Genomic DNA, 26654 nt, shown 5'->3' with positions numbered 1-26654 from the left:
TCTTGTGATTGTCTGGAGTGTTTCTGATTTTGGAGCCCAACAGAAGCACAGCAGGATTTTGAATTTCAAAGGTGATTTCCTGTCCCACTGTACAACAGGACTGAGCTCAGTCAGTGGCTCCTCTGGTGTCCCAAACCCTTCTGTCCCACGTGTGTCCCACAGAGCTCAGGCTCTGTCCCACAGTGAATTTTGGGATCCTGATTTAGCAGCTCCATGGCTGTGACTCCTCACTAGCAGCTGGGCCATCCTTGGCTCACATCACTGATCTGTTCAGCAAAATTGGCAGTGACTCCTCCCTGAGCCACTGGGAATTGTGGTGGAACACCTTGGGAAAGATTTTGGCTCTCAGAAGTGAATAATTCAAAAGATCCCTGCGACCTCCCAAGCCCAGAGCCAGAATTACCAGTGTTTCCTTTTGTTTTTGGAGCACAGCCCAAGTATGATTAGCCAAAACAATAAAATCTTTATGGGTAATTTCAAAACTCCAGATCATAATCAATAATTCCTGATCCATGCCCTGATCATGCCAAGGCAAGTCTGCAACTCCCTCACAGTTTGTCTCCTGCTCAGTTGAATTTAACCTAGGGTATTTTAAAATCAGAGCTTTAACATCAGAGAATTTCAAACCCTTTTTCCAGTAAATTTCCTCCTAATAATGGTTCTGGAGAGCTGGGCAGGTGCAAAAATCCATTAATTTGCCATCATTTCCCCAGTTTGAATTCAATTAGATGGAAAAGGCGCTCATTTCACTGACAGTTGTGACAAAATCACCACTTCATTCCCCTTGCAGGGTGTTTAATTTGGAATGAACAGCTCCTGTGCCTACCAAAAATCCCAATTTTCCATTTCCCAGGGGCAGAAACTTCTGGTTCTCTTCCCAATTTCTCTGCTCTTGCCAGGAGAAAGAGCTGGGAGGAGTCCTGGGTTTCACCTGAGGATCCCAAAGTCCATCCTTCCACAAAATGCACTTGGATTTGCTCCCAGTCTTCCTAATGAAGGTTGAAGAACTGAATCCCAAAGCAATCCTCCCCCTCCCTGGTAGCTGATTTCATCTTTAATTGCTATCACTGTGAATTTTGTCATCTCCTGAATATTTGAGGTTTCATTTGGGGTCAGATTTACCACTCATGAAATGTCAGGAGTTTCACTCTCAAAAGCAGCAGTGCTCTGGAATCGCTGCTGTTTTACTCTAACATTGTGACAGGCCAGCGGCAACACGGCGGCACAGCCAGGGAGGGAGGGAGGGAGGGAGGGAGACGGGAGAAGGAAGCCGCCACAGCCCCCCTGCCGCCCCCTGCATTCCCTCCATCCGCCCGCAGCGAGCCCCGAGCCCCGGCACAAGGCAGCGCGGCTCCCACCTGCGCTGGGACAGCCTCTCCGAGCTCCGCCGCCGCCTCCCCGGGCTCCGCCCGCTGCCGCCGCTCCCGGGCCGCACACACGCTCCCACCATGGCGCCGCTGCTGCCCCACTAAAGCCCTGCCTGCCTGCCTGGGGGCGACACCGGTGCCGGCCTTGTCCCCGCTCGCTGGCACCGAGCAGCAATTGCGCTGGGACAATTGCGAGTGACAGCACAGCCAGCCAAGGGCAGCGAGGCGCGGGCTCTGCGCAGCGCACAGCCCAAGCCCCACGCTCTCAGTGCCCCCCGGATTGGCCGAGGCCAAAGCAGCACATGAGGAACAGCCCTGCAACGGGCCCGGGCCCAAGGCGCCATTGCTCTGCAAATAGCGACCAAGTTCTCCGCACCTCCCGGCCCCGCCTCGGCACGCAGCCCCCGGGGCAGCCCCACGGCCCCCACGGCAGCTCCCAGCCTCCGCCAGCCGCCCTGCAACGGCCCAGGGGGAGCAGGCCAAGGGACGTGGCTGCCGGCACCCAGGGGACGCCAGGGACAGCGGGAGCACTTCACAAGCCTTTGGTGCAAAAGAGAAAATCATCAGGAAGGAAAAAGCAACAGCAGCGCTGGCTCCAGAACACAGGGCCACACGAGGCCATGGCACATTGCAGTGGGGTGACGCTGGCCCCATGCCAGGCACCCAGCAGAGCTGCTCTCTCACTGCCCTGCACAGCCGCCGTGGGGAGAGAAAATTGAACCAAGGCTTCCTGAGCTGATAGAACGACCTGGCTAAGAGATCCCTCATCCAACACCTTTGTGCACAAAACAGGCTCGGAATTGGATATGTGAATTGAATTTATTGCTAACAAACTCAGAGCAGGAGAAGAAGTAAAAATTTGACCATTTAAAACACATTCCCCCACCCGACGGGGATCACCTGGAACGGGGGTGACCAGGATTCTGCCCAACGGGGATCACTGGAGATCATCCACTGCAGATCTTCCCACAACGGATGGAGTTGGAGCAGCAATGAAGCTCTTCCTGCACTCGGGACACTCGCAGGGCTTCCCTCACTGGTGCCTCCGTTGGTGCTGAGTCAAGAGAGAGCTCCTGGAGAAGCTCTTCCCACACTCGTCACACTCATAGGGCTTTTCCCCAGTGTGGATGCGCCGGTGCCTGATGAGGTTGGAGTTTTGCTTGAAGCCCTTCCCACAGTCAGGGCAGCGGAAGGGCCTCTCCTGGGTGTGAATGCGCTCATGGACGAGGAGATTGGAGGTGGTTTGAAACCTCTTCCCACATGTGGGACACTCATAGGGCCTCCCCCCGGTGTGGATTATCTTGTGCTGGATCAGGTTGGAGTTACTGCTGAAGCTCTTCCCACATTCCGTGCAATCGTAGGGCTTTTCCCCACTGTGGATCACCTGGTGCCGCATCAGGGTGGACATCCGGCTGAAGCTCTTCCCACACTTCCCACACTCATAGGGCTTTTCCCCAGTGTGGATTTTCTTGTGCTTGATCAGCGAGGAGATGTCGCTGAAGCTCTTCCCACATTGCCCACAGTCGTAGGGCTTTTCCCCAGTGTGGATGCGCCGGTGCCTGATGAGGTTGGAGTTATGCTTGAAGCCTTTCCCACAGTCAGGGCAGCGGAAGGGCCTCTCCTGGGTGTGAATGTGCTCATGGAGGAGGAGATCAGAGCTGGTCTGGAACCTCTTCCCACACTTCCCACACTCATAGGGCCTCTCCCCAGTGTGGATCTTCTTGTGCTTGATCAGCGAGGAGCTGTGGCTGAAGCTCTTCCCACATTCCACGCAATCGTAGGGCTTTTCCCCTGTGTGGATCCTCTGGTGGCAGATCAGCTCACATCTCCACCTGAAGCTTTTCCCACATTCCCCACACTTGTGGGGCTTCTCTCTGCCCTCAGGCTTCTCCCCCAGCTCCGAGCTCCGGCTGCATCTTCGGGCCTTTTCCTCCTCCTCCATCCGGCCATGCCTTGGCAATGACAAATCCTGCTTTGGGGCAAAAACAAGGGCTCAGCGCCTTGCCCTGGGGGTTCCTCCTGCCCAGCTCCAGCTCTGCAACTCTCCCAGGGGTTTGTGTCCATAAAATCCCCAAACCACCACCATTCACCTCAAAACCCTCACAGCATTTCCCCCTCTCTGCTCTTTGCACTTTGGCCTCCTCAGGCTCTCCCTTCCCTGCACTCATGGGGCTCCCGTGCCTCCCGGGCTTCCCTATTTTCCAGGGTCCCGCTTAGGGATGATCCGGGGGCTTTGGGGGTCCCAGGGGTCCCTTCTCCCCTCATTCTCTGCTCCGTGCTTCCAGGGATCCCAGGCTTCCCCCTTAGCCACGCTCCCACCTCTCCAGCCTGCCGGGGCTCCCCCAGCTCCGCCATCGCCCCTCTCCGCTCACCCCACTCCGGGGCTCCCGCCCTTCCCCTCCACCGCTCTCCCGGCCGGACCCCATGCCCCATGTCCCCCTCCCACCCCGACACCGGGCCGTGCCCACCTGCAGCCCCCAAAATATCCCCCAAAGCCCCACTGCCGCCTCAGCTTTGCCCTTCCGCCACATCCAAACGTTCCCCCCGCACAATCAAACCCTCCCAGCGACCCTTCACGAGATTTCGGGCTCAATCCCGGAAGCTGCGAGCTCCAAACACCCGCCCAGAAAAAACGCCGCTCGGGGACCCCCGAGACATTTGGGGCGACTTCCTCCTCCCCCTCACCTGCGGCGTGCGGGGCGCCGATGCTCCCGGGGCCGCGGCAGACAAAGAGCTGCGCGCGGCTTCTGCTGCTCCTCCTCTTCCTCTCTCCAACCTCTTCCTGTTCCTCCTCTTCCTCTCTCCTCCTTCCTCCTCCCGCGGCTCCTCCTCCTTCCTCCTCCTGCTCGATCTCCGGCCTTTCTCCCGCTCCTTCCTCATCCCTCCTCCTCCTCCTCCATCCCTTCTCCTCCTCCCCCCAAGCCCAGCGCCCACCCTTTCCCCCCCTTTTCCCCACGCCGTCGCATGCCGCGGGAGGAGCCGGGATGGAGCCGGGGCAGGTCGGGCTGGGGCAGCGCTGGACTCCGGGCCAGGCCTGGGCGCCCCCCACGCGCCCCCTCCCCAAATTGGGCTGGCGGGAAGCGCTGGGGGCGAGGGGGGGGCGCAGGTGGGGTTGGGGTGGGGAGCGCTGGGCGCTGCGGGTCTGCCTGGGAACTGGAGAGTCATCAGCGCCGCGAGCTCGGATTGGATCAGAATCGCTCAGCGCCTTCTCCCATTGGCTCATTTTCGCGGGGCTATTTTTCGGGGCTGTTTTTCTAGGGGGTTTGGAGGTTCTGGGGGGCTCAGGGGGTCTCAGCGCCTTTTCTGGGGTTCGCTGTGTGCCGTGTCGGGGTTCAGCTGCCTCCCAAGGCCCCCAGAGCGCGGTGACACTTGGGGACACACGGGGGTCCCCATTCCCGATCCATCCCGGGGTCAGGTCTGCCCCCCAGTCACAGCCCCACCGCGGGGTCCCCCCAAGTCCCTCCCCAGTGCCCCCCAAGAAACGCGACCGGAGCCAACTGGGAAGCTTTATTGGGAGCACTGGGAGCAGCCGGGCGGGGTCAGAGTGACAGCAGGGCTGGGGGGACACACGATCCCCCAAAATCAGCGCGGGGACAGAGCGGGGGGTCCCGGCCGGGCCCGAGGCCACGGGGAGGGGCTGCGGCCGGCGGCGGCTCAGGAGCTCTGTGGGCAGAGAAAAGGGGGTGACACCGGGCTGGGGGGCCCCGGGGGGAGCACAGCCGCTCCGGGGCAGGGGCGACACGACCCCCGGGACCCCCCCTCACCTTCTTGCGCAGGTAGAAGCCGAGCCCCAGCGCCAGGAAGACGAAGCCCAACACGAAGCCCCCGATCCCCGTCAGCATCTTGCTGCGGGCAGCGTCCGGCGGCATCTCTGGGGGTCAGCAGGGCTCAGGACCCCCAAAAACCTCTCAGCGACACCCCAAGCCCCTCCAAGCACCCTCCCAGTCGCCCCCAGCCCACCCAGGAGCCCCTGAAACCTCCTCCCGATCCATTCCCAGCCTCCCCAGGACACACCAAAGCCCCTCCCATCCCTCTCAGCACCCCACAACCCCTCCCAGTTGCCCCCCACCGCCCCAGGACCCCCAAACCCTCTCCCAGTCCCTTCCCAGCCCCACCAGGACTCACCAAGGTCCCTCCCAGTCTCTTCCCAGCACAACCAACCTCATTCCAACCTTTGCTTTTGCATCCCCAATCTCCTTCCAGCCCCTCCAGCCTCACTCCAACTCCCTCCCAGTTCCCCCAGCACCCCCAAACTCCCTCCCAGTGCCCACCAGCACCCCCAGAACCTCATCCCACCCTCCCCAACATCCTTCCAACCCCTTCCCAGCCCTCCCACACCCCCAAGCCCCTCTCCCAGTATAAACCAGCCTCTCTCCACCTCCCTCCCAGTTCCCCCCAGCACAGCCCAATCCCCCTGCCAGCCTCCCCAGTGCCTCCCCCGCTCCCCCCGGCGCTGTGGGCTCTGGCCGTACCCCAGTGCCGCCTCAGGGGCTGCTCCAGGCTGACGTGCTCCACCTGGCAGGTGTAGGTGACCCCGCGCCGGGGGGGCGTTTCCAGCAGCACCAGCAGCTGGTAGGTCCAGTCCCCGTTGGGGAGCAGGTCGGTGGTCATCACTTGCTCCGAGAGCTCCTGCTGGCCCTGGAACCACCTCACCTGCACCTGCGCAGGGTAGAAATCCATCACGGAGCACAGCAGGCGGCCGGGCTCGGGCTGGGAGCTCGAGGGCACCAGCGAGATGGACACGCTGGGGGGCACTGGGAGAGAGAGGGGAGACACTGGGATCAGCTGGGGTGGCGCTGGGAGAGAGCTGGGAGGGGTGGGGTGGTACTGGGAGGGACTGGGAATGAAGGGGGAGGGAATGGGGGGGCACTGGGAGAGAGGGGTGTGAATTGGGGGCATTGGAGGGCACTGAAATGGAGTATGGAAATCTGGGAGTGCACTGGGAATGGACTGGGATTGGCATTAGACAAACTGGGAGGGACGTTGGAGGCACTGGGAGTCACTTGCAATACAGTGGGAGGGACTGGAAATGTACAGGAATTGCGATTAGTGGGACTGGGGAAGGACTTGGATAGAGGGGATTGGATTACGGCGTACAGGGACGGCGCTGGGAGAGAGGATGGAGGTCTGGGAGTGGACTGGGAATGAACTGGGATTGGCTTTAGAGGGACTGCGAGTGACTGTGCTAGCACTGGGAGGGACTGGGAATGGAGTGGGAGGGACTGGGGGCACACTGGGAGAGAGGGGAGTGGATTAGGGAACACTGGGAGGGACGGGGAGAGAGGGTGGATGTCTGGGAATACATTGGGAATGGGATATGAGGGACTGGGAGTGACCATGGTGGCACTAGGATGACCACCACTGACCCTTCCCAGTGTCGCCACATCCCGAGGCGCCATGGATGGAGCGCGGAGCTGCCCCTGCCTGCTGCTGCTGCTGGCGCTGACCCTGCCTGGCCTTTGGGGGCTCCAAGGTGGGCTTTGGGGGGTCCTGGAGCCGCGGCGTTGGGATTTGGGGTGTCCTGGATCCATGGCAAAAGGGGATCGGGGAGATTCAGAAGGTCCATCCCCCTTTTTGGGGATTTTTTTGGGAAGGGCGTTGGCCAAGCTTCCTCCTTTTTCTGGGTTTTCTCCATTTTTTGGGGTCAGCAGTGGTCAAACTCCTCTTTTCCCACGGTTTTGGGGTTCTGACAGTTCCCAAACCCCCCTGTACCCGAGATTTTGGGGCTTTAGGAGTTCCAAACCTCGCTGTATCCACAATTTTTTGGGACTGGGCGTGTCCAAAGCCCCCCTGTAGCCAGGATTTTGGGATCTGGGTGTTCCCATGTCCTCTTTTTCCACCATTTTGGGGTTCTGGGATTTCCCAAACCCCCCTGATCCCGCAATTTTGGGGCTCTAGGAGTTCCCAAACCCCCCTGTACTGAGGATGTGGGAACTGAGTGTTCCCATATCCTCTTTTCCTAGGATTCTGAAAGGCTCAGGATGCTCAAATTCCTCTTTTTCCCAGGATTTTGGGGCTCTGGCATTGCCCAACCTTCCCGGTTCCCAGAATTTTGGGTGGAAATCCCCATTTTCCAGGATTTTTATGCTCTCACCCCCCACAATTCCCCATTCCCATTGCCCCACACCATCATCCAGACAGAATATGACCAAAACTCCATTTCCAGGGGAATTCAGCCCAATTCCAGGTGTGTCTGACTCGATTCCAGGAGGATCCTGGGGCAATTCCAGCCTCTACTGCAGCACCAACACCATTCAAACCCAATTCCAGGTGGACTCAACCCAGTTCCTGGTGGATCAAATCCAGTTCTAGGCAGATTATACCAAATTCCAGGTAAATCCAACCCAATCTCAGGTGGATCAAATCCCACTCCAGGTGGCTCAAACCCAAATCCAGGTAAATCCAACTGAATTCCAAGGGCATTCAACCTCATTCCAGGTGGATTTAACCCAATTCCAGGTTGATCCAATGCAATTCCAGGTGAATCCAATCCAGTTCCAGGTGGATCCAACCCAATTCCAGGAGGATCAAACCAAATTCCAGGTAGATTAAACCAAATTCCAGCTCAATCCAATCCAATTCCAGGTGGATCAAACCCAATTTGAGGTAAATCCAACTTAATTCCAGATGGATCAAACCCAGTTCCAGCTGGACCCAACCCAACTGCAGGATGAATCAACCAAATACCTGAGAGATTCACCCAAATTCCGGGTGGATCCAACGCAATTCCAGGTCGATTAAACCAAATTCCAGTGGGATGCAACCGAATTCCAGGATGAATCAACCTAATTCCAGGTCGACAAAACCCCATTTCAGGTAAATCCATTCCAGTTCCAGGTGGATCAAACCCAATTCCAGGTGGGTCAAACCCAATTCAACTCTTCTAAAGGTCCCATCCCCCCTTTCCCTCCATTCAGGAAGCTCCTGGCAGCTTTTTTCTCTCTGCCCTCAGGCTTCTCCCCCAGCTCCGAGCTCCGGCTGCATCTCCGGGCCTTTTCCTCCTCCTCCATCCGGCCACGCCTTGCCAATGACAAATCCTGCTTTGGGGGAAAAACAAGGGCTCAGCGCCTTGCCCTGGGAGTTCCTCCTGCCCAGCTCCAGCTCTGCAACTCTCTGGCAGTTTGGTGGCTGTAAAAACCACTAACCACCGAGATTCCCAAATATTCCACAAACATAAAGAAACAGACTCCAAACTCCAAAAATATCAAGATTCAGCCAAAAGCCCCTTCAAGATATAAAGATTTACTCCCAAAGAAACCCCAAAGCATGAACATTTAGCCCAATAAAACTTAAAAACATCATGATTTAGGCCCCGTGAAAATCGTGGATCCCCCTCCCCAGTCACCTGCTGCATGTGGGGGGCTGCAGATACAGGCAGTGCTGGAACATTGGGCTGCCTCCTCTTCCTGCTCCTCCTCCTCTATCCCTACTCTTCCTCACACTCCTCTTCCTCTCACTCCTCCTCCTCCTCCTCTTCCTTCTACAAAATCCCACCTCCTCCTCCTCCTCCTGCAGCTAATTAATACAATATTGATGAAGAACAAACCCCAAAGCAGCTTGTGGGGGGCAGAGCCACATGTGAGTCACCCGATGGCTGCCCTGGCAGAGAAGCTTCGGTTCCAGGCAGCCACGAGAGGAAGGAGCTTTAGAAATGCAAATGAACCCTGCTGGGGCAAAGGCTGGACAATGGACCAGGGCCTTGTGGCCTGGGGGAGCAATTGGGCCAATTCCCTCTGTCCCTCAGCCCGAGCTCTGCCTGCTTGCACAGATGGAATTTGCACAGCTCAGGGCAGAGCCCAGACTGAGGAGATCTGACTGTGCAGCACAAACTGGTTCAGCTGCAAAGAAAAAGAGCAAATGGGAAAATGTTGGGAAAACTTCATTAATAAAAGTGGGGGAAAATCATGTCTCTCCTCACTCCAACATGTTCTAGCATTGTGGATGCTTTATAGAGTGTAATTAAACACTGGGGATTTTTGATACCAAAAGTTCGGGGAAATAAGTTGGGAATCCAAATATAGAATGATTTAATTACACAAAAGTGCTAAATAAGGTCAGGAGGGTGCACCTCAAAAAATGTTTAAAAAATTAAAAACGGCCACCAGAACAAATCCTACAACACCATGGAGCAGCCCCTGGGAATCCTAAGAATTCCTATCAGGTCCCAGAACCAATTTGTGAATTGGAATTGTTACTAATTGATACAGACTGCTGCTCAGCCAAGCTCCTGCTCCATTCCTGAACTTCCACAAGCAGAACAAACACTTCCCAGAGCCACGAATACCGAATGTTACACAAACTAGGGGTGCATGTTAAGGGACACAGGCAGTGGGCGGATCGGGAAGTCTGTACCTTCCAAGTACCTCAGACAGTGTGTTGGAAAATATACCAGTTTGAATATTTTGTATAACTTTTGTCAAAGGTTTGGGTTGTCTTTAGCCAGGGAAAAGGAATTTTAAGTTTTTTTCCAGGACATTTTTCTGCCAGGTGAGGTCTGATGAGCTCAACATAACTACAGACTAGGAGGAGCCCAAAAGACAAAAGGCCATCAGCAGCCATTAACGAACATCAGCTCCAAACCTCACCCCTGGCTGTTTGGAGACACCTTGTCAGGCTAAAGAGAGATAAGAAGGAAGACCTAATTAGCATCAGAAGAGAAGCAATCTGGATCAAATAGGAAACCATAGATTAGAAAATGAACAACATGGAACCAATTAAGACTGACCAAAATACCTTCTATGAGTTTAGAGTGTAAAAAATACCTAAAAAAACTTCCAAAACTTATGTGCCATAGAACGATTCTCTCTACAAACCCGGGCTCTGTGTATATGGGGTGATTCCCGTGGTACATCCTGGCCAGAACAACATCCTGCTCAGATAATAAAGTAACGCCTTGACTCTCTAACATTAAAAATCGTGTTGAAAGGTTTTTGGTTTTCCCGCAGGTACGGTGACAAGAGGGCAAAGGGACAATGAAACGCAGCCGGGGAAACGAGCATAGAAAGGAGGCTGCGTTTTACAGCCCCATGGCAAATGCCCCACGGCCTCTCCCTCTGTCCATCCCTAAAGTCACTTTCACACGACTCCTCTGTCTCCTGCGGGCACACAAACCTCTGGCCACGCGGATTTTCCCGCACACTGCCGCCGACAGCGCAGCCACCTCTGTGCTACCGACAGCAAGAGGGACGAGCCAGCGCTGCTCCGGCACCGCCTCCTGCCGAGGCAGCAGCGGCAAGGAGACCGCGGGCAGCCGCTCCCTCAGCGGCCTCAGGCCATCGGCAACACGGCGCCACAGCCAGGGAGGGAGGGAGAGAGAGGGGGAGACGGGAGAAGGAAGCCGGTACAGCCCCCCTGCCGCCCCCTCCATCCGCCCGCAGCGAGCCCCGAGCCCCGGCACAAGCCAGCGCGGCTCCCACCTGCGCTGGGACAGCCTCTCCGAGCTCCGCCGCCGCCTCCCCGGGCTCCGCCCGCTGCCGCCGCTCCCGGGCCACACACACGCTCCCACCATGGCGCCGCTGCTGCCCCACTAAAGCCCTGCCTGCCTGCCTGGGGGCGACACCGGCGCTGGCCTTGTCCCCGCTCGCTGGCACCGAGCAGCAATGGCGCTGGGACAATTCCGAGTGACAGCACAGCCAGCCAAGGGCAGCGAGGCGCGGGCTCTGCACAGCACACAGCCCAAGCCCCGCGCTCTCAGTGCCCCCCGGGCTGGCCGAGGCCGAAGCCGCACATGAGGAACAGCCCTGCAACGGGCCCGGGCCCAAGGCGCCATTGCTCTGCAAACAGCGACCAAGTTCTCTGCACCTCCCGGCCCCGCCTCGGCGCGCAGCCCCCGGGGCAGCCCCACGGCCCCCACGGCAGCTCCCAGCCTCCGCCAGCCGCCCTGCAACGGCCCAGGGGGAGCAGGCCAAGGGACGCGGCTGCCGGCGCCCAGGGGACGCCAGGGACAGCGGGAGCACTTCACAAGCCTTTCCTGCAAAAGAGAAAACCATCAGCAAGGAAAAAGCAACAGCAGCGCTGGCTCCAGAGCACAGGGCCACACGAGGCCATGGCACATTGCAGTGGGGTGACGCTGGCCCCATGCCAGGCACCCAGCAGAGCTGCTCTCTCACTGCCCTGCACAGCCGCCGTGGGGAGAGAAAATTGAACCAAGGCTTCCTGAGCTGATAGAAGGACCTGGCTAAGAGATCCCTCATCCAACACCTTTGTGCACAAAACAGGCTGGAAATTGGATATGTGAATTGAATTTATTGCTAGCAAACTCAGAATAGGAGAAGAAGTAAAATTTGACCATTTAAAACACCTTCTTCTCAAATTACAGGGATCACCTGGAATGGGGGTCACCAGGATTCTGCCCAACGGGGGTCACTGGGGATCATCCACTGCAGATCTTCCCACTGGGGATGGAGTTGGAGCAGCAATGAAGCTCTTCCTGCACTCGGGACACTCGCAGAGCTTCCCTCACTGGTGCCTCCGTTGGTGCTGAGCCAAGAGAGAGCTCCTGGAGAAGCTCTTCCCACACTCGGGACACTCGTAGGGCTTTTCCCCAGTGTGGATGCGCCGGTGCCTGATGAGGGTGGAGTTGTGCTTGAAGCCCTTCCCGCAGTCAGGGCAGCGGAAGGGCCTCTCCTGGGTGTGAATGCGCTCATGGCGGAGGAGATGGGAGCTGGTCTGAAACCTCTTCCCACACGTGGGACACTCATAGGGCCTCTCCCCAGTGTGGATCCTTTTGTGATGGATCAGGTTGGAGTTACTGCTGAAGCTCTTCTCACATTCTGTGCAATCATAGGGCTTTTCCCCAGTGTGGATCATCTGGTGCATGATCAGGCTGCAACTCTGGCTGAAGCTCTTCCCACACTCCCCACACTCATAGGGCTTTTCCCCAGTGTGGATCCTCTGGTGCCGGATCAGCTCATATCTCCACCTGAAGCTTTTGCCACATTCCCCACACTTCTGGAGCTTCTCTCTGCCCTCAGGCTTCTCCCCCAGCTCCGAGCTCCGGCTGCATCTCTGGGCCTTTTCCTCCTCCTCCATCCGGCCACGCCTTGGCAATGACAAATCCTGCTTTGGGGCAAAAACAAGGGCTCAGCGCCTTGCCCTGGGGGTTCCTCCTGCCCAGCTCCAGCTCTGCAACTCTCCCAGGGGTTTGTGGCCATAAAATCCCCAAACCACCACCATTCACCTCAAAACCCTCACAGCATTTCCCCCTCTCTGCTCTTTGCACTTTGGCCTCCTCAGGCTCTCCCTTCCCTGCACTCATGCGGCTCCCGTGCCTCCCGGGCTTCCCTATTTTCCAGGGTCCCGCTTAGGGATGATCCAGGGGCTTTGGGGGTCCCAGGGGTCCCTTCTCCCCTCATTCTCTGCTCCGCGCTTCCAGGGATCCCAGGCTTCCCCCTTAGCCACGCTCCCCCCTCTCCAGCCTGCCGGGGCTCCCCCAACTCCGCCATCGCCCCTCTCCGCTCACCCCACTCCGGGGCTCCCGCCCTTCCCCTCCACCGCTCTCCCGGCCGGACCCCATGCCCCATGTCCCCCTCCCACCCCGACACCGGGCCGTGCCCACCTGCAGCCCTCAAAATATCCCCCAAAGCCCCACTGCCGCCTCAGCTTTGCCCTTCCGCCACATCCAAACGTTCCCCCCGCACAATCAAACCCTCCCAGCGACCCTGAACGAGATTTGGGGCTCAATCCCGCAAGCTGCGAGCTCCAAACACCCGCCCAGAAAAACGCCGCTCGGGGACCCCCGAGACATTTGGGGCGACTTCCTCCTCCCCCTCACCTGCGGCGTGCGGGGCGCCGATGCTCCCGGGGCCGCGGCAGACAAAGAGCTCCGCGCTGCTTCTGCTGCTCCTCCTCCCGCCTCTCTCCAACCTCTTCCGGTTCCTCCTCTTCCTCTCTCCAACCTCTTCCTGCTCCTCCTCTTCCTCTCTCCTCCTTCCTCGTTCCGCGGCTCCTCCTCCTTCCTCCTCCCGCCTCCTCCTCCCGCTCGGATCTCCGGCCTTTCTCCCGGTCCTTCCTCATCCCTCCTCCTCCTCCTCCATCCCTTCTCCTCCTCCCCCCAAGCCCAGCGCCCACCCTTTCCCCCCCTTTTCCCCACGCCGTCGCATGCCGCGGGAGGAGCCGGGATGGAGCCGGGGCAGGTCGGGCTGGGGCAGCGCTGGGCTCCGGGCCAGGCCTGGGCGCCGCCCAGGCGCCCCCTCCCCAAATTGGGCTGGCGGGAAGCGCTGGGGGCGAGGGGGGGGCGCAGGTGGGGTTGGGGTGGGGAGCGCTGGGCGCTGCGGGTCTGCCTGGGAACTGGAGAGTCATCAGCGCCGCGAGCTCGGATTGGATCAGAATCGCTCAGCGCCTTCTCCCATTGGCTCATTTTCGCGGGGCTATTTTTCGGGGCTGTTTTTCTAGGGGGTTTGGAGGTTCTGGGGGACTCAGGGGGTCTCAGCGCCTTTTCTGGGGTTCGCTGGGTGCCGTGTCGGGGTTCAGCTGCCTCCCAAGGCCCCCAGAGCGGGGTGACACTTGGGGACTGCAGTGGTTTTGATTGGCCCAGAACATCAGCAAGGTATCTTTAACATATAAGAGAAATTTAAACTCCTCAGTAGCTGGTGTAGTAAGCCTGAAGAAGTGTCCGAGGGGTGGGGAGTGGCACAAAGATGGCTCCTGTGTGTGTCCTGAGTGAATGTTCTGGAAGTTTTTCATCAATTCCAGCAGAGCCAATCTCTGATGGCTCTGAAGGTGATAGACTTGCTGCTTACCGGGGTTAGGTCAATTAGAGGTTCTAGTTTCGCCTCTGTGAAAACATATTTAAGCAAAAATCAAAACAAAATAGGCACGCACTTGTTTGTTGCTAGAGGAGGTGGAAGAGGCAAAAATATGTGAAGGGAGAAGAGCATGGAGACACCAAGGTGAGTGGAGAAGGTGGGGAGGAGGTGCTTTAAGTTTAGAGCCTGTCTGCCTTTCCTTCCGTGCGTCCTCCTACCAGCGACCTATCTCACTGAACTCATGTCATTAGTGTGTGTTTTTACAGTTTTTTTGGTTTTCCTTTCCCCTGTCCGGCATGTCTGTAGCCCAAGAGAGCTGGAGTTTAGCCAAAGTCAAACCCCGACACAGTGCTCCCAGTGCTCCCAGTGCTCCCAGTCTGCCCGTGCAGCCTCCAGCAGCCAGCGAGGCCTTCAGCTGGGCCGGCAGAGAGGAGCTGCTGGAGCTCCCAAATCAGTTTGGGTTCCGTTTGTCCTTCCCAGCCTGGGGAACAACGATTTGGGAGTTTTCTGCCCAAACGCTGTCCGTTCCTCCGCTCAGCCCAAGGGGTTTGGGGAGATTTTGGCTTTTTGGGGGAAATCAAAGCGATGTGGGGACAAGACGGGATTGTCCCTCAGCCGCGTTCTGACCAATCAGAGTTCGAGATCGAGGAATGGCGGCAGAATCAGCCAATCGAAGCTAGGGCGGGCTTTCTAATCGGCGAATCAGCCAATGAGATCTAGCGTCGGGTTTCGGGCGGGAAAATCAGCCAACGGGAGCGAGGGGCGGGCTTTGCACGGTAGGCGGAGTTTCCCTGAGGGAAGCGGCGCTCCGCGGATCTTCCTTCCAAATGTCTGTTCGCAATGGCTCCGGAAAGTCCCGGGCCGGGCAGGAGGCCAGGGAACCGCTGTGGGTGAGTCCGGGATGGAGCAGAGAGCTCCCTGCAGCCCCGGCAGGAGCCCAGAGGGTGGAGCAGGAGATGCGTGAGAGAGGCCGTGGGAAGTCCCCGCAGAACCTCGGGATTTTTGGGCCTGTGGGGATCCTCGCCTGAGCAGCCTTTTCTGAGGGGTTGTGTCCCCTGGGAGAGACCCCAGGCTGGAGCAGGACAGGGATTCCTCTCTGTGACCATGATACCAAAATCAGCCAGAAAATGAGCTTTCTAGCAATGCTTCTAATTTGAAGCATTTGAAAGCAGCCGTTTTTTCTTTATCAGTGCTGAACAAACCCCGAGGATCTCTTCTTTAATCTAGTGTGTGGGGTAAAACTTCCGAATGGGGTATTTGTTCCACGCGGATCACACATATTCATTACTAAACACTTCCTGGCTAATTCATAAACATTTCCTCGTGCTCCTTTCCATCCATCCACCTCCTGCTCAGAGTCCTTTTGTGGTCCTGGAGGGACATCTAAAGGAGTTTCTGGTGATTGCACTCACTGATGTTTGGAGGAAAGCTCAGCTTTCCTCGAAATTGCTTCTCGTTGCATAACTTGCCCAACTTCACTGTAATTCTCTTTCTCTGTTCCTGCCCTGATTTCATCTATGTTTATCATCCTGTTTGCACACCTTTATCCCCTTTTATCTCTCTGCTCGCTAATCTTTAAGCTCTATCCAGCACCTTTAGGGGAGCTGAAAATTTCTATTGTCTGTTCTTGATCAAGTCTCCGCTTTTTGTGTGATTCTGTGTCTTTTTGGAGCAGTCCCAGCCCAAAGTGTCACAGGGACTCTGCCGTGGGATGATGACACACCCAGAGCAGACAGATGTTGCAATTACAGTGTATCCAAGTTCAATTACCATATAACCATCTTCAATTACAATGTATCTAACATCACTCCAAACCTGCCCAATGTCGATTACAATATACCCGAAAGCAGTTTTTAAAAAATGTATCCAATTGCAGATACAAAGTTATTCCTTCTTCATTTTGGAGCAAATCCCTGTCTCAGAACCTGTCTGGAATTTAACACTTTTCACAGTTCACTGACAATCTCTGGCACCATGTCGAATGGTGGTTTAATAACTGGCAGAGTGATCTGTGAAACAAAAATGTGTGCTCCTCCTCTCTGCGGCTGTTTTTGGCCCTGGGAGCCAAGTAATTTCATTATTTTCATCCTGTTTGGCTCTCTGCTGTGCTCTGCAGTGCAGAACGGAAACTTCAGCTGGTTTTGCTCTTCCTGTAGTCTTAGATCAACATGAACTCTGCTGATAACAAAGCTCTCTCTGCTCAGAGTGCACTAAGGCAAACCACACTTACAATCCCTGCAGATCTTTACTTTTCTGTCCCTCAGTTGCAATGTCCATGTTAAAGCAACCATTTAGTCCTTCTGTGCTGAAACAACTCATGGCAGAGCAGAGCATTAGATTAAATAACCTCATTCAGGGTGGTCAGTGCAAATCCTGCAATGCATCTTCTGTTGACAAAAACAAGTTACTTCTTTCTGTGTTGTTTCCAGTCTGGGTTCTCAGTCAGGCTTGCCTTTAAACATAGCTGGGCTAGAATAAACTTCTTCTGATTGTCTGGAGTGTTTCTGATTTTAGAGCCCAACAGAAGCACAGCAGGATTTTGAATTTCAAAGGTGATTTCCTGTCCCACTGTACAACAGGACTGAGCTCAGTCAGTGGCTCCTCTGGTGTCCCAAACCCTTCTGTCCCACGTGTGTCCCACAGAGCTCAGGCTCTGTCCCACAGTGAATTTTGGGATCCTGATTTAGCAGCTCCATGGCTGTGACTCCTCACTAGCAGCTGGGCCATCCTTGGCTCACATCACTGATCTGTTCAGCAAAATTGGCAGTGACTCCTCCCTGAGCCACTGGGAATTGTGGTGGAACACCTTGGGAAAGATTTTGGCTCTCAGAAGTGAATAATTCAAAAGATCCCTGGGACCTGCCAAGCCCAGAGCCAGAATTACCAGTGTTTCCTTTTGTTTTTGGAGCACAGCCTGAGTATGATTAGCCAAAACAAGAAAATCTTTATGAGTAATTTCAAAACTCCAGATCATAATCAATAATTCCTGATCCATGCCCTGAACATGCCAAGGCAAGTCTGCAACTCCCTCACAGTTTGTCTCCTGCTCAGTTGAATTTAACCTATGAAATTTCAAAATCCAGAACATTAACATCAGATAATTTCAAACCTTTTTCCAGTAAATTTCCTCCTAATAATGACATTCTGGAGAGCTGGGCAGGTGCAAAAATCCATGAATTATCCATCATTTCCCCAGTTTGAATTCAATTAGATGGAAAAGGCACTCATTTCACTGACAGTTGTGACAAAATCACCACTTCATTCCCCTTGCAGGATGTTTAATTTGGAATAAACAGCTCCTGTGCCTACCAAAAATACCAATTTTCCATTTCCCAGGGGCAGAAACTTCTGGTTCGCGTCACAATTTCTCTACTCTTGCCAGGAGAAAGAGCTGGGAGGAGTCCTGGGTTTCACCTGAGGATCCCAAAGTCCATCCTTCCAAAAAATGCACTTGGATTTGCTCCCAATCTTCCTAATGAAGAACTGAATCCCAAAGCAATCCTCCCCCTCCCTGGCAGCTGATTTCATCTTTAATTGCTATCACTTTGAATTTTGTCATCTCCTGAATATTTGAGGTTTCATTTGGGGTCAGATTTACCTCTCATGAAATGTCACGAGTTTCACTCTCAAAAGCAGCAGTGCTCTGAAATTGCTGCTGTTTTACTCTAACATTATGACAGGCCAGCGGCAACATGGCGCCACAGCCAGGGAGGGAGGGAGGGAGACGGGAGAAGGAAGCCGCCACAGCCCCCCTGCCGCCCCCTGCATCCCCTCCATCCGCCCGCAGCGAGCCCCGAGCCCCGGCACAAGGCAGCGCGGCTCCCACCTGCGCTGGGACAGCCTCTCCGAGCTCCGCCGCCGCCTCCCCGGGCTCCGCCCGCTGCCGCCGCTCCCGGGCCGCACACACGCTCCCACCATGGCGCCGCTGCTGCCCCACTAAAGCCCTGCCTGCCTGCCTGCCTGGGGGCGACACCGGCGCCGGCCTTGTCCCCGCTCGCTGGCACCGAGCAGCAATGGCGCTGGGACAATCCCGAGTGACAGCACAGCCAGCCAAGGGCAGCGAGGCGCGGGCTCTGCACAGCGCACAGCCCAAGCCCCGCGCTCTCAGTGCCCCCCGGGCTGGCCGAGGCCAAAGCCGCACATGAGGAACAGCCCTGCAACGGGCCCGGGCCCAAGGCGCCATTGCTCTGCAAACAGCGACCAAGTTCTCCGCACCTCCCGGCCCCGCCTCGGCACGCAGCCCCCGGGGCAGCCCCACGACCCCCACGGCAGCTCCCAGCCTCTGCCAGCCGCCCTGCAACGGCCCAGGGGGAGCAGGCCAAGGGACGCGGCTGCCGGCGCCCAGGGGACGCCAGGGACAGCGGGGGCACTTCACAAGCCTTTCCTGCAAAAGAGAAAACCATCAGCAAGGAAAAAGCAACAGCAGCGCTGGCTCCAGAGCACAGGGCCACACGAGGCCATGGCACATTGCAGTGGGGTGACGCTGGCCCCATGCCAGGCACCCAGCAGAGCTGCTCTCTCACTGCCCTGCACAGCCGCCATGGGGAGAGAACATTGAACCAAGGCTTCCTGAGCTGATAGAAGGACCTGGCTAAGAGATCCCTCATCAAACACCTTTGTGCACAAAACAGGCTGGAAATTGCATATGTGAATTGAATTTATTGCTAACAAACTCAGAAGAGGAGAAGTAGTAAAACTTGACCATTTAAAACACATTCCCCTCACCCGACGGGGATCACCTGGAACGGGGGTCACCAGGATTCTGCCCAACGGGGGTCACTGGGGATCATCCACTACAGATCTTCCCACTGGGGATGGAGTTGGAGCAGCAATGAAGCTCTTCCTGCACTTGGGACACTCGCAGGGCTTCCCTCAGTGGTGCCTCCGTTGGTGCTGAGTCAAGTGAGAGCTCTGTGAGAAGCTCTTCCCACACTTCCCACAATCGTAGGGCTTTTCCCCAGTGTGGATCCTCTGGTGCACCATCAGGTTGGACATCTGCCTGAAGGTCTTCCCACACTCCCCACACTTGTAGGGCTTTTCCCCAGTGTGGATGCGCCGGTGCCTGATGAGGTGGGAGTTGTGCTTGAAGCCCTTCCCACAGTCAGAGCAGCGGAATGGCCTCTCCTGGGTGTGAATGCGCTCATGGAGGAGGAGATTGGAGCTGGTCTGAAACCTCTTCCCACACTTGGGACACTCATAGGGCCTCTGCCCGGTGTGGATCTTCTTGTGCTGGATCAGGGTGGAGCTCTGGCTGAAGATCTTCCCACATTCCACGCAATCGTAGGGCTTTTCCCCAGTGTGGATCACCTGGTGTGTGATCAAGTGTGACATCCGGCTGAAGCTCTTCCTACACTTCCCACAACCATAGGGCTTTTCCCCAGTGTGGATCATCTGGTGCTGCATCAGGTTAGACATCTGGGTGAAGCTCTTCCCACACTTCCCACACTCATAGGGCTTTTCCCCAGTGTGGATCCTCTGGTGCACGATCAGCTCAGATCTGCGCCTGAAGCTTTTCTCACATTCCCCACACTTGTGGGGCTTCTCTCTGCCCTCAGGCTTCTCCCCCAGCTCCGAGCTCCGGCTGCATCTCCGGGCCTTTTCCTCCTCCTCCATCCGGCCACGCCTTGGCAATGACAAATCCTGCTTTGGGGGAAAATCAAGGGCTCAGCGCCTTGCCCTGGGGGTTCCTCCTGCCCAGCTCCAGCTCTGCAACTCTCCCAGGCTTTTGTGTCCATAAAAACCCCAAACCACCACCATTCACCTCAAAACCCTCACAGCATTTCCCTCTCTCTGCTCTTTGCACTTTGGCCTCCTCAGGCTCTCCCTTCCCTGCACTCATGCGGCTCCCGTGGCTCCCGGGCTTCCCTATTTTCCAGGGTCCCGCTTAGGGATGATCCGGGGGCTTTGGGGGTCCCAGGGGTCCCTTCTCCCCTCATTCTCTGCTCCGCGCTTCCAGGGATCCCAGGCTTCCCCCTTAGCCACGCTCCCCCCTCTCCAGCCTTCCGGGGCTCCCCCAGCTCCGCCATCGCCCCTCTCCGCTCACCCCACTCCGGGGCTCCCGCCCTTCCCCTCCACCGCTCTCCCGGCCGGACCCCATGCCCCATGTCCCCCTCCCACCCCGACACCGGGCCGTGCCCACCTGCAGCCCCCAAAATATCCCCCAACGCCCCACTGCCGCCTCAGCTTTGCCCTTCCGCCACATCCAAACGTTCCCCCCGCACAATCAAACCCTCCCAGCGACCCTGAACGAGATTTCGGGCTCAATCCCGGAAGCTGCGAGCTCCAAACACCCGCCCAGAAAAAACGCCGCTCGGGGACCCCCGAGACATTTGGGGCGACTTCCGCCTCCCCCTCACCTGCGCCGTGCGGGGCGCCGATGCTCCCGGGGCCGCGACAGACAAAGAGCTCCGCGCTGCTTCTGCTGCTCCTCCTCTTCCTCTCTCCAACCTCTTCCTGCTCCTCCTCTTCCTCTCTCCTCCTCCTTCCTCCTCCCGCGGCTCCTCCTCCTTCCTCCTCCCGCCTCCTCCTGCTCGGATCTCCGGCCTTTCTCTCGCTCCTTCCTCATTCCTCCTCCTCCTCCTCCATCCCTTCTCCTCCTCCCCCCAAGCCCAGCGCCCACCCTTTCCCCCCTTTTCCCCACGCCGTCGCATGCCGCGGGAGGAGCCGGGATGGAGCCGGGGCAGGTCGGGTTGGGGCAGCGCTGGGCTCCGGGCCAGGCCTGGGCGCCCCCCACGCGCCCCCTCCCCAAATTGGGCTGGCGGGAAGCGCTGGGGGCGAGGGGGGGGCGCAGGTGGGGTTGGGGTGGGGAGCGCTGGGCGCTGCGGGTCTGCCTGGGAACTGGAGAGTCATCAGCGCCGCGAGCTCGGATTGGAGAATGCCCGCAGGAGACAGGAGAGTCGTGTAAAAGTGACTTTATGGATGGACAGAGGGAGAGGCCGTGGGGCATTTGCCATTGGTCTGTAAAACACAGCCTCCTTTTCATGCTCGTTTCTCGGCCGCATCTCCCTGTCCCTTTGCCGTCTGGCTGAGGTACTTGGAAGGTACAGACTTCCCGATCCGCCCACTGCCTGTGTCCCTTAACATGCACCCCTAGTTTGTGTGACATTCGGTATTCGTGGCTCTGGGAAGTGTTTGTTCTGCTTGTGGAAGTTCAGGAATGGAGCAGGAGCTTGGCTGAGCAGCAGTCTGTGTCAATTAGTAACAATTCAAATTCACAAATTGGTTCTGGGACCTGATAGGAATTCTTAGGATTCCCATGCGCTGCTCTGTGGCTAGCACAGTTTTTCCCATGGGAAGTTTTCTTGTGTTTTTGTAAATAAAGATAAAGTTTGGATGTTTTGGAACAGTGTCCCAGAACTTAGACAGTGCAGGCCTGGCCAATCAGGCCTGGGGGAAGGCTTCTGACTGACCAATCTGGGTGACTTTTGAGAACTCTATAAATGTGATGAAATCAAAACAATAAACGTCATTCCTTCTTGCCACTGAGAACCGATGCACTCATTACTCTGCTAGCTGCTCAACAGCGACACTGCTCCATGGTGTTGTAGGATTTGTTCTGGTGGCCGTTTTAATTTTTTAAAATATTTTTTGAGGTGCACCCTCCTGACCTTATTTAGCACTTTTGTGTAATTAAATCGTTCTATATTGGATTCCCAACTTATTTCCCTGAACTTTTGGTATCAAAAATCCCCAGAGGTTTATTACACTCTATAAATCATCCACAATGCTAGCACATGTTGGAGTGAGGAGAGAGATGACTTCCCCCAATTTTTTTAGTGAAGTTTTCCCAACATTTTCCCACTTGCTGTTGCTCTTTGCAGATGAACCAATTTGTGCTGCTGTTGGGGTTTGACCCTGACTAAACACCAGCACCCCTGCTCTCTCCTGCTGCAGACGTGCCAGAGGAGGGGAAAGAACAAAACTGTAAAAACACACACCAAATTCATGAGTTGAGGGAGATAGGGCACTGGTAGGAGGACCCACGGAAGAAAGGGCAGACAGGCTTTAAACTTAAAGTTGGAAAATGATTTAATTACTTAACAGAGTCGGAGGATATATGAGAGGTAAAAATAAGCTTTTCGTACACCATTTGTTCACTCACCACCTCCCTCTTAAAAATTCATTTTCTATTCACCCCCCCCCTTGCAACCACCAGCTCGGGTAGGGGGCAGGGTGTGGGGTATTTTCTTAGTCCATAGAGCAAGTTCATAAATCTATTCATCAGCACAATTCTTCAACTACAAATATTGTTTATCTCTGTTTATCTCTCTTTCTCTCTAGACAGTTTTCTTGCTCTCACCCCTCCCTCTTAAGACGATGTTTTCAGCCCCCTTCCCTCTTTCCAAACCCACAGCACGGGCAGGCGGCAGGGTGAGGGGTTTGTTCTCTGCTCAGTCCATCAGGGAGAAGGGTCTTCTGCTTAGCCACGGGGTCCCTCCCACGAGAGACAGTCCTCTGGGAACTTCTTTGGCATGGCTCTGATCTCACGAGCAACATCTCGCCCGAATTCTGCTGCAACGTGAGTCCTCTTGTCCATAAGGTGCAGACTCTGCCGGGCCGAGGCCAGGCTGCTTCCATGCCAGGAGCAAGGCCTTTCTCTCCCTTGCAAGGCCTTTTGCAGTTTTAACTGTTTAGATGAGACTCTCTGGATCACAGCTTCCTCCAGGCATCCACCTGCTCCTCTGGCGTGGGCTGTGGGTGGATTTCTGCACCCCTGTGGACTCCATGGGCTGCAGGGGAACCTCCTGCTCCCCCCACGGCCTTCAGCACGGCTAGCAGAGGGTTTTCAGCTGCAGCGACTGGAGCACCTCCTCCCCACCTTCTCCACTCACCTTGGTGTCTCCATGTTGTTCTCCCTTCATATGTTTTTACCCTTTCCTCCTCAAATTAAAAGCAGTGCGTTCCTACTTTCGTTTTGATTTTTTCTTAAATATGTATTCACAGAGGCAGAACTAGCACCTCTAATTGGCCCAAACCTGGCCAGCAGTATGTCCATCACCTTCAGAACCATCAGAGATTGACTGCTGGATTTGATGTAAAAACTTCCAGAGCTTTCACTCAGGACACACAGGAGCCATCTTTGTGCCACTCCCAACCCCTTAGACACCTCCTCAGCCTAGCACAACAGGTTCTGAGGGGTCCAAATTTATCCTAGATGTCAAAAAATAGTTTACTGATGTTCTGGGCCAATCAAAACCACCACAACTCCCCTCTGGCTCAGTCCCTTCCCAGTCCCTCCCAGTGCCACCCAGTCCCTCTAATCCCATTCCTAGTCCATTCCCAGTCCTCCACCATCACCCTCAGTGCCCTCCCAGTGCCCTCCAACCTACTCCCCTCTCTCCCAGTCCCTCTAATCCCTGCGAGTCACTTCCAGTGCCACCACAGTGTATTCCAGTCCCTATAATCCCAACCCCATTCCATTCCCAGTCCATTCCCACACCTCCACCCTCTCTCCCAGTGCCCCCCAAGTCCCTACCACTCGACATCAAGTCCTCCCCATTCCCTCCCACTCCTTTCCCAGTCCCTCCCAGTCCATAAACAATCCCTCCCAATGCCACACCATCCCTCCCAGCTCTCTCCCAGCGCCCCCCCAGCTGATCCCAGTGTCTCCCCTCTCTCTCCCAGTGCCCCCCAGCGTGTCCATCTCGCTGATGCCCTTAAGCTCCCAACCTGAACCCGGCCGCCTGCTGTGCCCCGTGATGGATTTCTACCCTGCCCAGGTGCAGCTGAGGTGGTTCCAGGGCCAGCAGGAGCTCTCGGAGCAAGTGATGACCACCGACCTGCTCCCCAACGGGGACTGGACCTACCAGCTGCTGGTGCTGCTGGAAACGCACCCCCGGCGCGGGGTCACCTACACCTGCCAGGTGGAGCACGTCAGCCTGGAGCAGCCCCTGAGGCGGCACTGGGGTACGGCCAGAGCCCACAGCGCCGGGGGGAGCGGGGGAGGCACTGGGGGGGCTGGCAGGGGGATTGGGCTCTGCTGGGGGGAACTGGGAGGGGGGTAGAGAGAGGCTGGTTTATAGTGGGAGAGGGGCTTGGGGCTGTGGGAGGGCTGGGAAGGGGTCGGAAGGATGTTGGGGAGGGTGGGATGAGGTTCTGGGGCTGCTGGTGGGCACTGGGAGGGAGTTTGGGGGTGCTGGGGGGAACTGGGAGGGAGTTGGAGTGAGGCTGGAGGGGCTGGAAGGAGATTGGGGATGGAAAAGCAAAGGTTGGAATGAGGTTGGTTGTGCAGGGAAGAGATTGGGAGGGACCTTGTTGAGTTCTGTTGGGGCTGGGAAGGGACTGGGAGAGGGTTTGGGGGTCCTGGGGCGGTGGGGGGCAACTGGGAGGGGTTGTGGGATGCTGAGAGGGATGGGAGGGGCTTTGGTGTGTCCTGGGGAGGCTGGGAATGGATCGGGAGGAGGTTTCAGGGGCTCCTGGGTGGGCTGGAGGCGACTGGGAGGGTGCTTGGAGGGGCTTGGGGTGTCGGTGGTGAGAGGTTTTTGGGGGTCCTGAGCCCTGCTGACCCCCCAGAGATGCCGCCGGACGCTGCCCGCAGCAAGATGCTGACGGGGATCGGGGGCTTCGTGCTGGGCTTCGTCTTCCTGGCGCTGGGGCTCGGCTTCTACCTGCGCAAGAAGGTGAGGGGGGGTCCCGGGGGTCGTGTCCCCCCTGCCCCGCAGCGGCTGTGCTCCCCCCGGGGCCCCCCAGCCCGGTGTCACCCCCTTTTCTCTGCCCACAGAGCTCCTGAGCCGCCGCCGGCCGCAGCCCCTCACCGTGGCCTCGGGCCCGGCAGGGACCCCCCGCTCTGTCCCCGCGCTGATTTTGGGGGGTCGTGTGTCCCCCCAGCCCTGCTGTCACTCTGACCCCGCCCGGCTGCTCCCAGTGCTCCCAATAAAGCTTCCCAGTTGGCTCCGGTCGCGTTTCTTGGAGAGCACTGGGGAGGGACTTGGGGGGACCCCGCGGTGCGGCTGTGACTGGGGGGCAGACCTGACCCCGGGATGGATCGGGAATGGGGACCCCCGTGTGTCCCCAAGTGTCACCCCGCTCTGGGGGCCTTGGGAGGCAGCTGAACCCCGACACGGCACACAGCGAACCTCAAAAAAGGCGCTGAGACCCCCTGAGCCCCCCAGAACCTCTAAACCCCCTAGAAAAACAGCCCCGAAAAATAGCCCCGCGAAAATGAGCCAATGGGAGAAGGCGCTGAGCGATTCTGATCCAATCCGAGCTCGCGGCGCTGATGACTCTCCAGTTCCCAGGCAGACCCGCAGCGCCCAGCGCTCCCCACCCCAACCCCACCTGCGCCCCCCCCTCGCCCCCAGCGCTTCCCGCCAGCCCAATTTGGGGAGGGGGCGCCTGGGCGGCGCCCAGGCCTGGCCCGGAGCCCAGCGCTGCCCCAGCCCGACCTGCCCCGGCTCCATCCCGGCTCCTCCCGCGGCATGCGACGGCGTGGGGAAAAGGGGGGGAAAGGGTGGGCGCTGGGCTTGGGGGGAGGAGGAGAAGGGATGGAGGAGGAGGAGGAGGGATGAGGAAGGAGCGGGAGAAAGGCCGGAGATCCGAAGAGGAGGAGGTGGGAGGAGGAAGGAGGAGGAGCCGGAAGAGAGGAGGAGAGAGGAAGAGGAGGAACAGGAAGAGATTGGAGAGAGGAAGAGCAGCAGCAGCAGAAGCAGCGCGGAGCTCTTTGTCTGCCGCGGCCCCGGGAGCATCGGCGCCCCGCATGGCGCAGGTGAGGGGGAGGAGGAAGTCGCCCCAAATGTCTCGGGGGTCCCCGAGCGGCGTTTTTTCTGGGCGGGTGTTTGGAGCTCGCAGCTTCCGGGATTGAGCCCCAAATCTCGTTCAGGGTCGCTGGGAGGGTTTGATTGTGCGGGGGGAACGTTTGGATGTGGCGGAAGGGCAAAGCTGAGGCGGCAGTGGGGCTTTGGGGGATATTTTGGGGGCTGCAGGTGGGCACGGCCCGGTGTCGGGGTGGGAGGGGGACATGGGGCATGGGGTCCGGCCGGGAGAGCGGTGGAGGGGAAGGGCGGGAGCCCCGGAGTGGGGTGAGCGGAGAGGGGCGATGGCGGAGCTGGGGGAGCCCCGGCAGGCTGGAGAGGGGGGAGCGTGGCTAAGGGGGAAGCCTGGGATCCCTGGAAGCGCGGAGCAGAGAATGAGGGGAGAAGGGACCCCTGGGACCCCCAAAGCCCCCGGATCATCCCTAAGCGGGACCCTGGAAAACAGGGAAGCCCGGGAGCCACGGGAGCCCCATGAGTGCAGGGAAGGGAGAGCCTGAGGAGGCCAAAGTGCAAAGAGCAGAGAGGGGGAAATGCTGTGAGGGTTTTGAGGTGAATGGTGGTGGTTTGGGGTTTTTATGGACACAAACCCCTGGGAGAGTTGCAGAGCTGGAGCTGGGCAGGAGGAACCCCCAGGGCAAGGCGCTGAGCCCTTGTTTTTCCCCAAAGCAGGATTTGTCATTGCCAAGGCGTGGCCGGATGGAGGAAGAGGAAAAGGCCCGGAGATGCAGCCGGAGCTCGGAGCTGGGGGAGAAGCCTGAGGGCAGAGAGAAGCCCCACAAGTGTGGGGAATG

General features: G+C 57.4%; 2 protein-coding genes across 2 annotated transcripts; both read right to left on the bottom strand.

Annotated features, from left to right (window-relative positions):
- Positions 1–2167: 2167 nt before the first annotated feature.
- Positions 2168–20068, bottom strand: LOC146421421 (uncharacterized). Its single transcript, XM_085047541.1, has 3 exons — positions 18996–20068; positions 11830–12258; positions 2168–3169 (listed from the first exon to the last, which is right to left on the bottom strand). Exons 1-3 carry the CDS (start codon positions 19724–19726, stop codon positions 2401–2403), a joined length of 1929 nt encoding a protein of 642 aa, XP_084903667.1. The 5' UTR covers positions 19727–20068; the 3' UTR covers positions 2168–2400.
- LOC146421422 (class II histocompatibility antigen, B-L beta chain-like) lies at positions 4860–6358 on the bottom strand. The gene is made up of 3 exons (XM_085047510.1): positions 5840–6358; positions 5132–5238; positions 4860–5030 (listed from the first exon to the last, which is right to left on the bottom strand). The coding sequence occupies exons 1-3, from the start codon at positions 6264–6266 to the stop codon at positions 5022–5024; spliced, it is 543 nt and encodes a 180-aa protein (XP_084903636.1). The 5' UTR covers positions 6267–6358; the 3' UTR covers positions 4860–5021.
- Positions 20069–26654: the final 6586 nt, after the last annotated feature.

The sequence above is a fragment of the Lichenostomus cassidix genome, unplaced genomic scaffold (assembly GCF_008360975.1).
Source record: "Lichenostomus cassidix isolate B80296 unplaced genomic scaffold, HeHo_3.0 HiC_scaffold_33, whole genome shotgun sequence".
In the NCBI taxonomy this organism is placed as follows: domain Eukaryota; kingdom Metazoa; phylum Chordata; class Aves; order Passeriformes; family Meliphagidae; genus Lichenostomus; species Lichenostomus cassidix.
The sequence above is the reverse complement of the archived record's forward strand: the minus strand, read 5'-3'. Positions and strand labels throughout refer to the sequence as shown.